We start from the raw sequence: 16,744 nt of genomic DNA on the forward strand, positions 1-16,744 counted from the left end.
AGGCCTTACTAGGCTTGCAGCGCTATCTATTGGTGCTTCCATAGAACACGGACTACCTAGGTGTGCGGAAATTCACGTTACAGTAAGACCATATCCACACAATATCTCGTGGCGGCCCATCACCACAATAATCCGAACAAATAAACATGGCTTCAGATAAGAACTTAGCAGCCTCTCTACATATTGTCTCGCTAAACGTTAAGGGGCTTAATCACCCAGTAAAGCGCAAAAAAATCTTAAATTACTTAGCCAAGACTAGAGGAGACATAATACTCATGCAGGAAACCAAATTATCCCAGATTGATGCTGACAATCTTAAACAAAACTGGATCTCACTGACACTTTGCTCCCCCGCGAATCAAAAGAAAAAAGGGGTGATCACCCTGGTTGCTAAAAAGGCAAACTTATCCCTGATATGACACTCGATAGACTCCGAGGGTAGACTGAGTATTGCACACCTTCAAAGAGACGAGGACCATATCTATGTGGCAAATATATACGGCCCTAATACAGATATGCCTGAATTTTGGGAATATGTGTCGAAAGAACTTGAAAATATTCCACAAGATGAACTACTAGTGGTAGGAGGAGACCTTAACCTACCATTAGATCCCTTGTTAGACAGGCAATCCAAAAGTACATACCACCCCCCACGCGCCCACGAGGCATTGAAACGAATGTGTGCCAAATTCCACCTACATGACTCATGGCGCCTCCAACACCCAGATGTCCGTGACTACACTTTCTACTCCCCTCCTCACAATTCTTATTCAAGAATTGATTACCTTTTGATATCCGACTCTCATACACACCTCATCGACGAAACTGATATAGCCCCCATATTGGTGTCAGACCATGCGGGTATCCATATGCAATTGGCAGGCTCCCATTCTCTTATCCCCCCCAGACGATGGAGATTCAACGATGAGATACTTTCAGTGCCAGAGAACAAATTAAGCATAGAACAATGCATACAAGAATATTTCCAGATAAACTCACAAACAGAAACAGACCCCGCCTTAGTATGGGACGCGTTCAAGGCCACATTAAGAGGGAAACTGATAGGTATCAGGGCCCGTATGAATAAAGAATTAAACTCCGAACTGGACTCTCTAGAGAAAACAATCAAGCAACTAGAGTTGCAACACTCCCGTGATCTGAACAATAAAGTTACCATCGACCAACTGACGAACCTGAAATATAAATACAACGCCATTCTTAGTAAAAGAGCAGGAGTGTGGATTAACAAATTCAAGGCATTAAGACTTTGTGAGGGTAACAAAGCAGGGAAACTCCTTGCTTCCTATCTTAAACACAAAAGGAAGCAATTCCATATAACATCGATTAGAGACCAATCCAATAACACCAAAACCAAACAGAAAGACATTCTTCACACGTTTCAGTCCTTTTATGAGGAGCTCTACAAAAATAATAACCAATTCGACATGGAAGAATGTAACAAATATCTAAACTCAATCAGACTCCCACGGTTAACCGAACCTGACAAAATCAGACTAGGGGCCCCACTGACTATAACAGAAATCTCTTCCGCAGTCAAAACACTAAAGAACAATAAAGCTCCGGGGCCTGACGGCTTCACGGCCAATTTTTATAAAACCTTTGAAGGACAACTTAACCCAAGACTCCTTAAACTGTTCCATTCATTTTCACTGTCAAACAGAATTACCCCCACGATGAGTGAAGCAACAATAATAGTGATCCCCAAAGATGGGAAAGACCCCCTACTTCCTAAGAATTATAGGCCGATATCCCTCATAAATTTGGACTGCAAGATTTACGCGAAGGCTAAACGAAGTTTTACCCGCCCTAATAAATAACTCACAGGTGGGGTTCCTGAAACATCACCTTTCTAATGACAATACGAGACTCCTATGTCATGTACTGGAGAAATCGAAAATCTCAAATGCCCCCGCTGTAGCAATCACCCTGGACGCGGAGAAGGTGTTTGATAGAGTGTTGTGGCTCTTCCTCCGGCAATGCATGCACATATTCAACATGGGTGAGACTTTTATTAATATGGTCATGTCATTGTATGCCTCCCCTTCGGCTAGAATTGCCATCAACAGTTCATTATCAGAACCATTCCTTCTCGAACAAGGAACTAGACAGGGTTGCCCATTATCTCCCTCTCTATTCCTTCTGGCAATGGAACCTCTCCTCTGCGACATACAACAGAACGCAGATGTTAGTGGCATCAACTTCGGGGATAAAACTGTAAAACTTGCTGCTTACGCAGACGATATTCTGATAGTCACTGAAAACCCTGATACCTCTATAGCCGCACTGATGGATTCTATAGAATCATACTCTAAACATTCAGGCTACAAACTGAATCGGGATAAATCTGAAGTTAAACCCCTCAACATATTCACTAATAAAGAATCTTTAGGTTTATCAGGTCTAGTGTGGCAAAACAACTACATCAAATACCTGGGTATAGAATTTGGAAGCTCCATCATAGAAACCCTACTACATAATGAGAAACTCACTCTCGAAAAAATAAAAACTCAACTAGACGGATGGTCACCCCGCTTCATCACTTGGTGGGGTAGGCTGGAGACCATCAAGATGATGATTACACCGCTAGTAAACTACCTAATTACCATGCTCCCCTTAATGCTGTCCCAAGAATTTCATAATAAATTAGATAAAACTATTAACAATTTCATCTGGAAAGGGAAAAAAGCACGTATCAGCCTGCAAAAACTGAAAATAGATAAATCCATGGGCGGAGTCAACCTCCCTGACTTTAAAAGATATCAAATTGCCTTTTTAGCGAAACAAGGATCCTATTGGCTGTCCCCCCCAATGGACTACTCGCCGGAGTGGTTGGATGTCGAAAAAGCGCTTCTGGAAGGCATGCCTCCCATCTCGATCCTTTCAATGAAAGCGAATCAGATCCCATGTTCTAAACCCATATTTACTAACACCAAAATAGCCCTACTCAGAGTAGATAAACTGTTAGACTCAACGATAAGGAAATCTAGGTGGGAAGCGATCTGGAAAAACTCCTCAATCACCTACAAAGGTAAACCACTATTTAACCCAACCTGGATCAAGAAGGGAATCTTCTTCCCCCACCAACTCTATGACAATGGCTACCCTCTACCCTTTACGAAAATCCAATCGAACTTTGGGCTTGATAGTTCCGACTTCTACATATTCCTCAATGTTAAAACTGCCATTACAAAAGCGGGACTGACATCCAAACACCCAGCTCTTCCCTCACTCCTTTCCTCCCTAAATAAAATAGGCCACCAGGTCTCAAGGTTATACAAATTATTGAGCCCGCAATCATCAACATTGAATACCAAAACAATGCAGTTCTGGTCGTCAGTCGCCTCCTTCTCCATCTCAGAGCTGGAGTGGTCCACGGCGTGGAGATCTTGCACAAGCCATAAAATAAGCCCTACGTTATCACAAGCCAAGTTCTGGCTCATGCATAAAGTCTTCTGGACGCCGGCTCGCCTATATGCACATAAACTCAGCCCAGACGCATTCTGCTGGAACTGTAAGCGTGCAGAAGGAGATCTAGAACACCTTATACTCCAATGCGACTGTGTCTCACTGTTTTGGGAAAGGGTATTTGACTTCGTCCACAAAGTATTTAATATCTCACCTGCCAAGGAACTCCCCTATCTTATTTTCGGATTTACTAAAGAGACCCAACTCCCAGAAATAGACAGGGCACTCCTTGACCTCCTCTTTACGGCAGCTGTGAAAGTCGTTCTAAATAATTGGAAGGACACCAAAAAGGCAAGCTATGCCTGCTGGCTAAACTGGGTGATTAACCTCCGAGGAGCTGATAATATCACTTTACAAAACACACCAGGGCGAACTTCACAAAGGAAACTTTGGAATTTACAAGATATCTACTTCAAAACCCACAAACCACCGTGAAACTTCATGCTCCCAGTTTCTTCCTACAGCTCCAGGGGGGCCGCTTATACTTTTGCACAGCTTAAATAACCAGTCACTCGTAACCGGGACTGCCAAGCCGCATCGTGGTGGACATCTAACGTCCAACTTCTTACATCTAGCTTCTTACCTCTTACATCTCACCTCTAACCTTTACTCTCTCTTTCCTTTTTCTCCTTCTTCCTCTTATCTGCTCCGTTCCTTTCCTTTCCATCTCCAACTCATTTGTTTTGTAGCCACTCAGGAACCCAGCCTAGAAGGCTGCTTGGTGGTTTTCCATATTGTCTTCAAGATCGTCCCGAATGACCACCACCATGGATCATAATGCATTCCTATGCTAAATGATGTGTATTTACAAGTATCGATTGTATGTATATTGCAATTTTTGATTTGTATGTTATATAACCCTGAAACGTCCAATAAAAACTTTTGAAATAAAAAAAAAAAAGTGTTATTTTCAGGTCACATGACCCGACGCGCTTACGTGATGCGCCCCCGGGCGTGCCCGTAGGCGCGCCGCAGGTCGCGTCGAGTAAGCGCGTCGGATGTTTATGTTTCGCGATCGTATTCACTCGAGTGCTTCCGGGTGCGCTTACGCTGTGCGTATCACGTGGACGCGGCTACGCGATACGTCACAATGATGTTTTCGTTCGCGGCAATAGCGCTAACGGGACGATCTCCGGAGCGCGCCCTGGGGCGCTTCAAAAGACTACGCTTTCCGGGGCGCTCACCGGGGCGCGCCCCGGGAGCGCTCCAGGGCAAAAAAAATATATATATATATACATTAAAAATTTTTTTTAAATACAAATATAATCTAGGATTCATTCATTTAAAAAAATATTACATTTCATAGCTATAGACATTTGCTATTAACAAAATTTAGAAATTTACTGAAAAAAACATAGGTTTGGGGCTTTATATATAGTTAGGAATTAGCATTTAAAAAACCTATGAAATTCACTGAAAAAACCATAGGTTTCACACCAGTTATAGTTAGGAATTAGCATTTAAAAAACCTATTAAATTCACTGAAAAAAACATAGGTTTCACACCAGTTATAGTTAGCTGGAAATTTTACTGACATAAAACCATTGAAATTCCCACGTTATAGTTAGTTGGACTCACTATAACTTGCGCGCCTGCAATGCACTGCTGATGACGTCACATATTACATCACTCATGACATGGTCAGTGACATCACTCATGACATCACTGATGACACCATCCAGTGAATGTGTGTCTTTCTGAAATATCAATATGTTTTATATATGTATTTGTAAAGGTCGATGGACGAATAAATGTTTAAATAAGTGTGTAAATGGATGTTTATTTTTAATAAAATATTGATTGGTTAACTGGCTCATAAAGTGTATCTTAGTGAATACATATATTAGCGAGTAATTTTTAAATATTTTAAATATATGTATCAGTGTTTCACTTTGTGTATAAGTGGCTGCATGAGTTGGTGGCTGGCTCACTGTATGTGTTTTTGAGACAGCGTATGTGCAGGACTGTATGGGTGGATGAGTGTGAATATGTGTGTGTTAGTGAGTGAATGCCTGCCTCACTAGTGTTTTTATGAGTAACTACATGTGAGTATTGATGTATATAAGTGAGTATATGTGAGAGTGAGAGATTGAAAGAGTTCCTGTTTAAATAAGTATGTGTTTCTATAAGTGATTGTTTAAGAGAGTAAGTATGTGTAAGTTTCCTTAGAAGTAATGTACTAGTGTGTGTATAGCTGTATATGCAAATAAATGGATGTTCAATAGTTTATTTGCATGTGTGAGTATGTGTGTAAGTAACTTTTGGATGACTGTCGGTGTGTAACAGGATGTATATGTGTATCACTACATATGATGAGTGAGTATATGTATGAGTGACTATATAGAACTGTTGCTGAATGAGAGGATGTGTATATAGATGGTGGAATTACTGAATTGGTTGTTGTAACTGGTATGGGTATCTCAATTTTTTTGAAAATGTTAGTTTCTATTTTTGAATATGTGTTTCAAGGGTTACATTACACCCAAAGGAGGTCTGTCAGTCTGTCACAAGGATGGTGTCATCAGTGATGTCATGAGTGATGTCACTGACCATGTCATGAGTGATGTAATATGTGACGTGGGAATTTCAATGGTTTTGTGTCAGTAAAATTTCCAGCTAACTATAACTGGTGTGAAACCTATGGTTTTTTCAGTGAATTTAATAGGTTTTTAAAATGCTAATTCCTAACTATAACTGGTGTGAAACCTATGGTTTTTTCAGTGAATATATATATATATATATAATTTTTATATAGGTTTTTCTTTTATTATTTGAGGTTGGCAAGACAGCAAAAGTTCTCTTTAGCGCTGACCTCAAAAGAAAATTAGGTGTATGTTGGCTATCACTGACGCTCCTTCAGACTATTCCTTGATCACACACATGTTCACTGACCTTACACATGTTTACTTGCTCACTCATTCTGAACACACATGACAGCATACACATCCACTGTGGGCTAAAAATACACAGAGTGACAGGAATCAAAGTACATGCTTAAAGAGAATTATAAGAAGTGACCAAAGTGCACAGACAGACGGCCATACTCCTGTACGAGTCACTTACAGCGGAGTACAGCCGTACTCCTGGACCAGCTACTCACACAGGTGTACAGCAGTCCTCCTGGACAAGTAACTCCCAGTCGTACTCCTAGCCTAGTGCCTCACAGAGGTGTATAGCCAATGTATTCCTTGAAAAGTCACTCACAGAGGTATACAGCTTTACTCTTTTTGACTACTCGCTCAGAGGCGTACAGCTGTAATCCTGATATAGTGACTCACAGATGTGCACAGTCACACTCCTGGACAGTCACTCCCTGAGGTGTACAGCCATACTCCTGGGCCTGTCAATCGCAGAGGATTATAGCTGTACTCCTGGACCTGCCACCCCTAGAGGTGTACAGCCATACTCCTGGCCATGTCAATCACGGAGGGTTAGAGGTGTACTCCTGGACAGTCACTCCCAGAGGTGAACAGCCATACTCCTGGCCTGTCAATCGTGGAGGGTTAGAGCTGTACTCCAGGACCATCCACTCCCAGGGGTGTACACCCATACTCCATAACCTGTCACTGGCAGTGGCGTACAGCTGTGCAACTGAAACAATCACTCACTGCTGTACTCCTGGCATAGTCGCTCACACACACTTACAGCCGTACTCCTGGCTCAGTCTCACACAGAGACCTACAGCCGAACTCTTGGCTTAGTCAATCACAGAGGGTAAGAGCTGTACTCCTGGACCGAGAGTACTGGTGGTATATAGCCATAGTACACGCGGAGTCAATCACAGAGACATACAGCTGCACGCCTGGGCCACTCACTCACAGAGGGTAACAACCACACTCTTTAAATAATCACTCACAGAGTTAGACATTCACCCTCCTTGAGCTAGGCAGGGCTCTTGGGAAGCGCTGGCTCAGCGGTGGGGTCCCTTACTCTGTGGTATGGGACTTAGGGTACAAGACCCACGTTGGAATTGGCCTTTCTCTCCCCTAATGAGACTCTGCTGACCCTGACTCTGTGACAGCTTCTAGGCTAGAGGGTAGGACAGGTTACAGAGCCCCCCTGAAGACACTGTAGGGGCTGGCGTCCTGCAGGGCTAGCATCGTTCTAATGGTCCAATGCCTCGGATAGGTTTACAGAGCCCTACCTGGTCATCTGCTGGATGCACTGGGCCCGGTATAATGGGTTTGCATCCTGCAGGGCTGGCGTCGTTCTTGTGGTCCAGTGCCTCGGATATGTACACAGAGCCCTACCTAGTCATCTGCTGGATGCACTGGGCCCGGTATAATGGGTTTGCATCCTGCAGGGCTGGCGTCGTTCTAGTGGTCCAGTGCCTCGGATATGTACACAGAGCCCTACCTAGTCATCTGTTGGATGCACTGGGCCCGGTATAATGGGTTTGCATCCTGCAGGGCTGGCGTCGTTCTTGTGGTCCAGTGCCTCGGATATGTACACAGAGCCCTACCTAGTCATCTGCTGGATGCACTGGGCCGGGTATAACGGGTTTGCATCCTGCAGGGCTAGCATCGTTCTAGTGGTCCAGTGCCTCGTATATGTACACAGAGCCCTACCTGGGCATCTGCTGGATGCACTGGGCCCGGTAGCACAGGCTGACTTCCTGCAGGACTGATGTTGCTCTAGCGGTCCAGTGCCTCGGATACGTATACAGAGCCCTACCTGGTCATCTGCTGGATGCACTGGGCCCGGTAGTTCTCATAGTGCACGTCACAGGTGACATCCTTCAGGTCATGCATGTGCGTCCTGATCAGCATGTTCCGCAGCTTCACAAAGTCGCAGTGTGCTTGGTTCTCCACTACAGAAAAAAGGGTAAGACAAGGTCATGGGTCAGATATCAACGCCACAGAGCAGCCCTTCTAACCACAAACCACCTCTGCAAATAGCATCTCTTTCAGTATAGCATAAACACCTGCTCAGAATGTCCTGATTACTTACCATTAATCCTCATTACTGTTAGTCCTACTCGTCCTCGACCCAGTCATAACACGTGAGGTAATATCCAATCATAGACAGGAAACAAACAGAAACCGCTTGCTAATCCCACCTACAGTCCTGCTATGGGCTATAATACAATATCCAAATCTCTACATTACCTGACATACCAAGCACTGCAAAGGCCGATACCCGGAAGGTGGGTGGGAAGTATGACGGGGTAGAAGACGAGCAGGTCTAAGAGTAATGAGGATTACCGGTAAGTAATCAGGACATTACCTCTAAGTCCGTCCCTTGTCCTCGACTCAGTCATAACAAATACGACATACCAAAGAAGACCCTCAACATGAAAGGCCTTTGCAACACCAGTAGAAACAAACCAGACATCACAGGACGCAGAGACCCCACGAGTGGACTGGGCCTGGATGCCCGAAGGACGCTGCAAACCAGAGCCCTGATATGCCAAAGAAATTGTGTTTTTAATCCAAAGACCCAGGGCCAGGAGAGAGGCAGCCTTCACATGGCCTGCAAGACCAAAAGTCACAGACTGTTAGAAGCATGAAAAACAGTATACCTATCCACATACACAGATAAAGCACGTTTCACATCAAGAGTGTGCAACAAGCGTTCCTCAGGAGAAGGAGTAGGGAAGAAAGAAGACAACACCAGTTCCTGAGAAGTATGAAATTCAGAATGAATCTTAGGACGTGATACTACAGCATCGTCCCTGAACCTCAAAAAAGGAGGGGAACATTGCAAAGGCGAAAGTTCCCTCAACATCCTGGACGACCTGATTGCCACCAGGAAGCCACCTTAAAGACAAGAATTTCACATCCACAGTCAACAAAGGCATAAAAGGAGAGGACTGAAGAGCAGGCAGGACCAGAGGAAGATCCCACGCAGGCACTGATGAACAGAGAGCAGAGGAGGAGAGAGAGAAACTCCAGAACAAACAGGAAACCAACAGCCCATCCACAAAGGCCAAAGAAACCGGATCCCTGAAGGCCCTGGTTGGAGCCCACTGGCCTTTTAAAGTAGAGACTGCAAAACCCTTACTGTAACCTTCCAAAAAGAACTGCAGAATGGCAGAGATTGAGCAAGAAGTAGAAGCCAGCGCATGAAGAGAACACCATTTACCAAAAGCAGACCAATGCTTAGAATAAGACAACAGAGTGGACAACTTCCAGGAACACTGCTTCACAGATATAATGTGGTCCGGCAAACCGTGTCCACCTAAGGTCTGCTGCTCAACCTCCAAACCGCTATGGTGAGAGGGACCAGCAGTTGAGGAGAGGAAGACTTCCTAGGAGACGGACTCTGTGGCAAGATCCAAGGAGGACCCACTGCTAAGCTCAACAACAATGGGAACCACGACATCCGAGGCCGGTGGGGCAACTCCACCACCACATGGGCCTCCACCCACTGGACTTTCAACAGAAACGCTGGAATAAGAAGAAAGGGAGGGAACGCATACAGGAACCACTGAGGCCACATCCAAGACAAGGCCTTCACACCCCACGCCCCTCTCTCTAGAACCTTGGAACAAAAGACAGGAAGGGGAGCATTGGCCCCACAGGCAAACAAATCCATCTTTGGACATCCGAATTTCTGGCAAATCAAGCAGAACACCCTGGGCGACAGACGCAATGTCTGAGAGGATGGAAACATGCAGCTCAGGGAATCTTCCACTACATTGTCCATGCCCCTGATGTGCTGAGCAGAAATGGCCTGGAGATGTTGCTCCGCCCAACTCACCCCAGCACAGGCCACCTGATTCAAAGAATGACTGAGTGCTGCCCTGATGATTTACGTAGGCCACAGTCACTGTGTTGTCGGACCGTACAAGCACATTGCAACCTGACAGGTGATCCTGGATGTACCGGAGAACCCTCACCACAGCTGACAGTTCTTTCTAGTTGGAGGAGCGCCTGGTCTCCGACACGTGCCAATGAGCCTGAACGGACCAATGACCTAGAGTCGCACTCCAGCCTAGCGCTCTGGCATCCGTCTTCAGCACCAACAGTGGCGAAGGATGCAACCACATGCCCCTGGAGAGATTGAAAGAATCCAGCCACCACTGCAGGCTGCACACTACAACCAGAGACATTGGGATCTCCAAAGACAAATCCTGAAGCGGGAAAAGAACAAACCAGTGAAGGTGCCACATCAAAGGTCGATGATGCAACCTGGCCCACGCCCCACGGGATCGTGAACACTGAGGCCGCCATGTGCCCCTGCATTCCATCCAACAAAGCAAAGGAGCAGAGGGCTGAAACAACAGAACACTCAACAAAGTCTGCAGACGTAGGATCCTGGATTGAGGCATAAACACTTTGCCCCGAACAGAGTCGAACTCCACTCCTATGGTGGAAGGCTGAAGATTGCATTTCTGAAAATTCAGCAGTAAGCCGTGGCTTTCTATTGTTCGCATGGTCAAGTCCAGATGTTGACGCATCACCAGAGCAGATGGTGCCTGCAGCAGCCAGTCGTCCAGGTAAGGAAACACAGAGACCCCTGGAGGTGAAGATGAGCGACCAGGGGAGCCACTACTTTGGCAAAGACTCTGAGTGACGACCGCAGGCCGAAGGGAAGGACACACAACTGCAATGGATTAACCGTGGGCGGAGAACTCCGCTTCGCCCGCGGAGTGTGCAGAGATTTGCCTACTCCGGAGTTGGCCAGCCCCGGCTCCCACTCCCCCTATTAACAATTGATAAACAATTAAATAAAATTACTTTCAGGTAAATGTAAACCACTTACCTTGCCTGTGGCGTCCCCGGGCTGCCCTCCTCCTCTTCATGGCAGTTTATGGGAAAAAGGTGCATGCACACGCGCATTTGTCATGAGAAATGCGCATGCACGGGTGGACGCATGCTCAGTTTCCACAGAAACAACCATGGAGAGGAGGAGGGAAGCCCAGGGGTGCCGCAGGCAATGTAAGTGGTTTAAATTTACTTTAACCCCTTCCACGCGGGGCTTATTCCCCCGCGGTGTGGGGGGAGTGGCCACGCACGCTGCCGCGGTACTCATGACGAGTCCAGCTCGTCATGCTGCACAGTGGAGCTGTGCTCATGACGAGCTGGACTCGTCATGACTACGCCCACTCCCATAGAACGCTCGCACAGGCAGGGAATTAGCCGCGCGTGGGCCGGCCGCGGCAGTTATGACGAGCTCAGCTCGTCATGAGCACAGCTCCACTGTGCCTCATGACGAGCTGAGCTCGTCATAAGCATGCAAGGAGTTAAAGTAATTTTGTTTCATTGTTTATCAGTTGTTAATAGGGGGGTGGGAGGCGGGTGGCGTAGCAGAGGTATGCTGAGTTTCCCGGAGTTTGTTTCCAACTCCGTGGCACTCTGCGTAGCCCCGCTACGCACACTACACCCAGTTACAATTGATGACCCTACAGAGTGGACTGCAGATACTTCTGGAATCCCAACGCCATTGACACACAGAGATAAGTATCCTGAAGATCTAAGGTAGATATCACACAGCCTGCCTGTATCAATGGGAATTACACGTTGTATTATATTATAGCCCTTAGCAGGACTGTGGTGGGGTTAGCAAGCGTGTCCTGTTTTGTTTCCGGTCTATGATTTGATACTAACTCACGTGTTATGCCTTGTTCTAGGACGAGGGACGTAGAGCTAAAGTACCAACCTTCCTGATGACATCACTGGATGGTGTCGAAACAATGCCTCGAAGGGCAAAACTGTGATGTCATCACTCTGCGCGGGAACTCCTCAAATCGCACACAGCCTAGTGCACTGCGCAGTTGCAATATCAGTAACAAGCATTGGAAATGCAATAGGTCTCGCATTATTAAAGTTTGAGCAGTTGGCATTGAAAATGGCAATGTTGTTAGTGCTAGTTATGGAATTGCAATTATACTGAAATACAATCACATGTAATGCGTTGGGTTTATTAAAAAGTTAAATGATAGATAATGGTGTTGAAGAAGTAGTTAATAAATATTGATGTATGTATTTTGCATCTTTTTTTGAAAATCTTAGTTATGCAATGGGTATGTACGTAGAATATGTGTTTGTGACTTTGATTTACAGTTTGCGAAAAAGAATACACATTTTGCAAGTAAAAGATGTTTGTGTGTGGCGTGCAGCAGTGTGAGGCGTGCAGCAGTGTGAGGCGTGCAGCAGTGAATGGTGCAGCAGTGTGCAGAATGCAGCAGTGTGAGTAATGCAGCAGTGTGCGGCATGCAGCAGTGTGTGGCGTGCAGCAGTGTAAGGCGTGCAGCAGTGTGTGGCCTGCAGCGTGCAGTAGTGTGTGGCCTGCAGCGTGCAGCAGTGTGAGGCATGCAGCAGTGTGTGGCGTGCAGCAGTGTGTGGCGTGCAGCAGTGTGAGGCGGGCAGCAGTGTGAAGTGTGCAGCAGCGTGCAGCAGTGTGCAGAAGTGTGATGCGTGCCACAGTGTGTGGCCAGGCAGCGTGCAGCAGTGTGGCCTGCAGCGTGCAGCAGTGTGAGGCGTGCAGCAGTGTGTGGCGTGCAGCAGTGTGTGGCGTGCAGCAGTGTGTGGTGTGCAGCAGTGTGTGGCGTGCAGCAGTGTGAGGCATGCAGCGTGCAGCAGTGTGTGGTGTGCAGCAGTGTGTGGCGTACAGCAGTGTGAGGCGTGCAGCAGCATGAGGGTGTGAGAGGGCGGGTGAGGGTGTGAGAGGGCGGGTGAGGGTGGGTGAGAGTGGGTGAGAGGGTGTGTGAGGGGGTGGGTGAGGGGGGGTGTGAGGGTGAGGGGGTGTGAGGGTGAGGGGGTGTGCGAGGGTGAGGAGGGTGTGAGGGTGAGGGGGGGTGTGAGGGTGAGCGGGTGTGGATGTGAGGGTGGGTGAGGGGGTGGGGAGGGTTAGGGTGTGAGGGTGAGGGGGTGTGAGGGCGAGGGGGTGTGAGGGTGTGTGAGGGTGAGAGGGTTGTGAGGGTGAGGTGGGTGAGGGTGGGTTAGGGTGTGAGAGTGAGGGGGTGTGAGGGTGTGCTGCAGACATCCATACCCGCAGACATCTATTTCCATAAAGTTGAACAGATCAGCAGCCCCTACACCTCCTGATGCATGCGAGTGATTTAGAGGGTGAGGATACTGCTAGCAAGTAAATAAGACGTAAACAAAGGCTCCTTTTTACAGGGACATAGGTGCATACAATAATGCCTTTCTGGAGTATGCGTAAAAAAAGGGGATCGCTCAGCCTTGTTACCCTGTGACAATTGTTTGTGCGACGCCAATGATTGCTGCAAACACTTACTGCATTACAGTACTCTAAAGTTAACTCTACGTACAGCATGATTACTCGTAGTGTAATCAGCAAAATGACTGCTTTGTGTGTGCCGTACTTTACATTTCAGATCTCCTCTGCTATCCTTGGAACCATGTGCCCTGTCCGTTTGTTTGCTGCTACAGTGTGTTTTCATTTTGTTCTTGGCTTGTAGGAACGGATTTTGCTGCTGCTGTTGACATACATTTTTTTTTTTGGTAGGATTTATTTGTATGTACTAATATGTTAAAAACTCAAAAATGCATCAACTGAAACCCCCCTTTTTACATATTTTTTTTCCTATTGAAAGTCAGATTTCTGTGAATGTTAAAAATTCCCCAGGCTCCTGTAAATGCCAGGGGTTCTGTTCCATCCTGTAAATTCCTAGCATTGAAAAGTAAATATGATCCGTGCTGAGTGGATTCCCTGTTAAAGTGCTGTACTTTGGAGAAATGCCAGAAACCGGTCCCCGGTAGCTTGTTTCCTTCCCAGTGTAAGAATTGGCTTTTGTAGTTTGGTTTGCCCTGTTCCCATCATGCACTGGGACAGGAACAGACTAATTTGCATACAGCCAGGTTCTGAAACTGGGATGGTGCAGTGAGCTAAAAAACGGTGTTGGATCTAGCCCTGATCTCTTGACTGGGTGAGAGTATTCTGTTTAATTCAGAGACTCTGTCCCTCACCACCCCTTGTTGTAAATATTTTTGTCCACCCTAAGCGTGGAAGGGTATACTCAGATGTGAGTCCCTTGCTCATTGCACCATCAGGATTCAAGCAAGCCGGGCCGAAGACGGCTGAAATGCCAGAAACCGGTCCCCGGTAGCTTGTTTCCTTCCCAGTGTAAGAATTGGCTTTTGTAGTTTGGTTTGCCCTGTTCCCATCATGCACTGGGACAGGAACAGACTAATTTGCATACAGCCAGGTTCTGAAACTGGGATGGTGCAGTGAGCTAAAAAACGGTGTTGGATCTAGCCCTGATCTCTTGACTGGGTGAGAGTATTCTGTTTAATTCAGAGACTCTGTCCCTCACCACCCCTTGTTGTAAATATTTTTGTCCACCCTAAGCGTGGAAGGGTATACTCAGATGTGAGTCCCTTGCTCATTGCACCATCAGGATTCAAGCAAGCCGGGCCGAAGACGGCTGAAATGCCAGAAACCGGTCCCCGGTAGCTTGTTTCCTTCCCAGTGTAAGAATTGGCTTTTGTAGTTTGGTTTGCCCTGTTCCCATCATGCACTGGGACAGGAACAGACTAATTTGCATACAGCCAGGTTCTGAAACTGGGATGGTGCAGTGAGCTAAAAAACGGTGTTGGATCTAGCCCTGATCTCTTGACTGGGTGAGAGTATTCTGTTTAATTCAGAGACTCTGTCCCTCACCACCCCTTGTTGTAAGTACTTTGATTTCTGGCACTTTTAAAGTTGGCGAATGTGGATGTATTTTTAGCCATATAATACCAAGTATTACGTTTCGCGGTGTCCTTCAGATTGTAACAGTTTGCAGTACGATATTCGAATAATTGTGTGTTTACTTTGCATGTTTGTGGTCAGTTTACTTGTACCTGTCTCTGTCTAATAAACTGTCTGGCATTTTTTGGGTGACACCCAAGACTGGAACGGAGATGTGAACTATCCCCTCCGTCAGGGGGGTTAAGCAGACCCCTTCTTCTCCCCTACACACATGGCAGGGTAAGGACAACCCCTGTAGTAAAATGAACTCCCTAAAAGACAAACATGGAGAAGTTGCTAGTAACTCACCATCGGACCTGGCCCGGGTCTGTTGCACGTAGACGACGAGGGCAAAATAAAGTGCCGGAGTTGGTAAAAGTTTCCTGGGGAGGAGAAGCTCAGTGGGTTGTTGCCTGCAGCATCTTCCTGCCTCTCTGTTCCTCGCTTCCCCATTTAGCCGGCTCGGAGGTATTGTGTCACGTGACCCCGCTCCTTTCCTGGAAACCAGACTGGAACCGTGCCTCTCTGTTCCTCGCTTCCCCATTTAGCCGGCTCGGAGGTATTGTGTCACGTGACCCCGCTCCTTTCCTGGAAACCAGACTGGAACCGACAACGGTGCTGTCAGCGGTCAATCAAGGTGCAAGTACAGGAGTACAAGGAGGGAGGGCTGGGGGAGGGGGGTCAGGGGGCATTTGCGCTGCGGTAGGACATCTATCGAGGGGGCAAGATATCGAGGGCCCATATCGAGGGCCGATGGGCCCGTTGACGAAGCGATTTTTAAAGTGAGAAAACAAACTAAAAATTAAAGTGGGCGAAGTGTCACGTGCACGGTGCGTCACGCATGCCCCTCGCCGGGCCAGGCTCTACCCAGTTCAACAAGCTTAAAATCACACGTAATATGTTTTGTGTCGACCCCGCCGGTGTCTGAATTCTGCACTGCAATTGTTCCCCATAGTCCAGATGCCTAAATGAAATGACGAGGTGGCCTCTGGCTTCTAGATCGCTATCTCTGCTCTTTCTCTCGTTCGTAGTATCATTTTCGAGAAGTATTTCCCACCAGAGCACTAACTTTTGTTTCTGGGGGTGCTCGCAAAACGTCTTTCGTCCTGCAATATCACTGCTCTGTCACCGCACCGAGGCCCACGCCTCGAAAACATGAGTTTGCGGTACTGAAGAAAAATAAAGTGCACGTTTAAAGGTGAATTTGTGAAATGCATTACATTCAGTACCGCAGGAAAACGAGAACGTCATGAGAAGATCCGGAGGCAGAGATGGCAAATGAGCGTCGCCATGAAATGGATGCAAAAAAATACAAGACGTGTGCGTGAGGAAAACTGCCGTGGGGCGGGACTTCCGTTTCCTGCTGGAAGTCCGCGCCCACGGATTAGCTGGCTGGAGAGGAGCAGTGGTGACGCGGGGCTCCCATGCCCGAGGGAGAGTCCCGCGGTGGCGGCTGTACTCCGGAGTTGCGCCGATGCGGTAAGTGGGGTTGGCGGGGGAAGGGGGTGGGTGTAGCTGTGCGTGTGTATGTATATGTGTGTCTGTTAGCTGTGCGTGTGTATATGTGTGTCCCGATGCATTGTGCCTGCGTGGGTGTATGTGTATGTGTGCGCGTGCA

At 47.0% G+C, this 16,744-nt stretch overlaps 1 protein-coding gene across 3 annotated transcripts in view; it reads right to left on the bottom strand.

Annotated features, from left to right (window-relative positions):
* Positions 1-16,744, bottom strand: part of SEPTIN5 (septin 5) — a 333,604-nt gene that overhangs the window by 14,548 nt on the left and 302,312 nt on the right. For all 3 annotated transcript variants that reach the window (XM_086942639.1, XM_086942641.1, XM_086942640.1), the window contains one exon: positions 8,161-8,296. In XM_086942639.1, the coding sequence (XP_086798765.1) occupies positions 8,161-8,296 (136 nt within the window). The remainder of the gene's footprint in view (positions 1-8,160; positions 8,297-16,744) is intronic.

This window comes from Lissotriton vulgaris, chromosome 11 (assembly GCF_964263255.1).
Source record: "Lissotriton vulgaris chromosome 11, aLisVul1.2, whole genome shotgun sequence".
NCBI classification, from domain to species: domain Eukaryota; kingdom Metazoa; phylum Chordata; class Amphibia; order Caudata; family Salamandridae; genus Lissotriton; species Lissotriton vulgaris.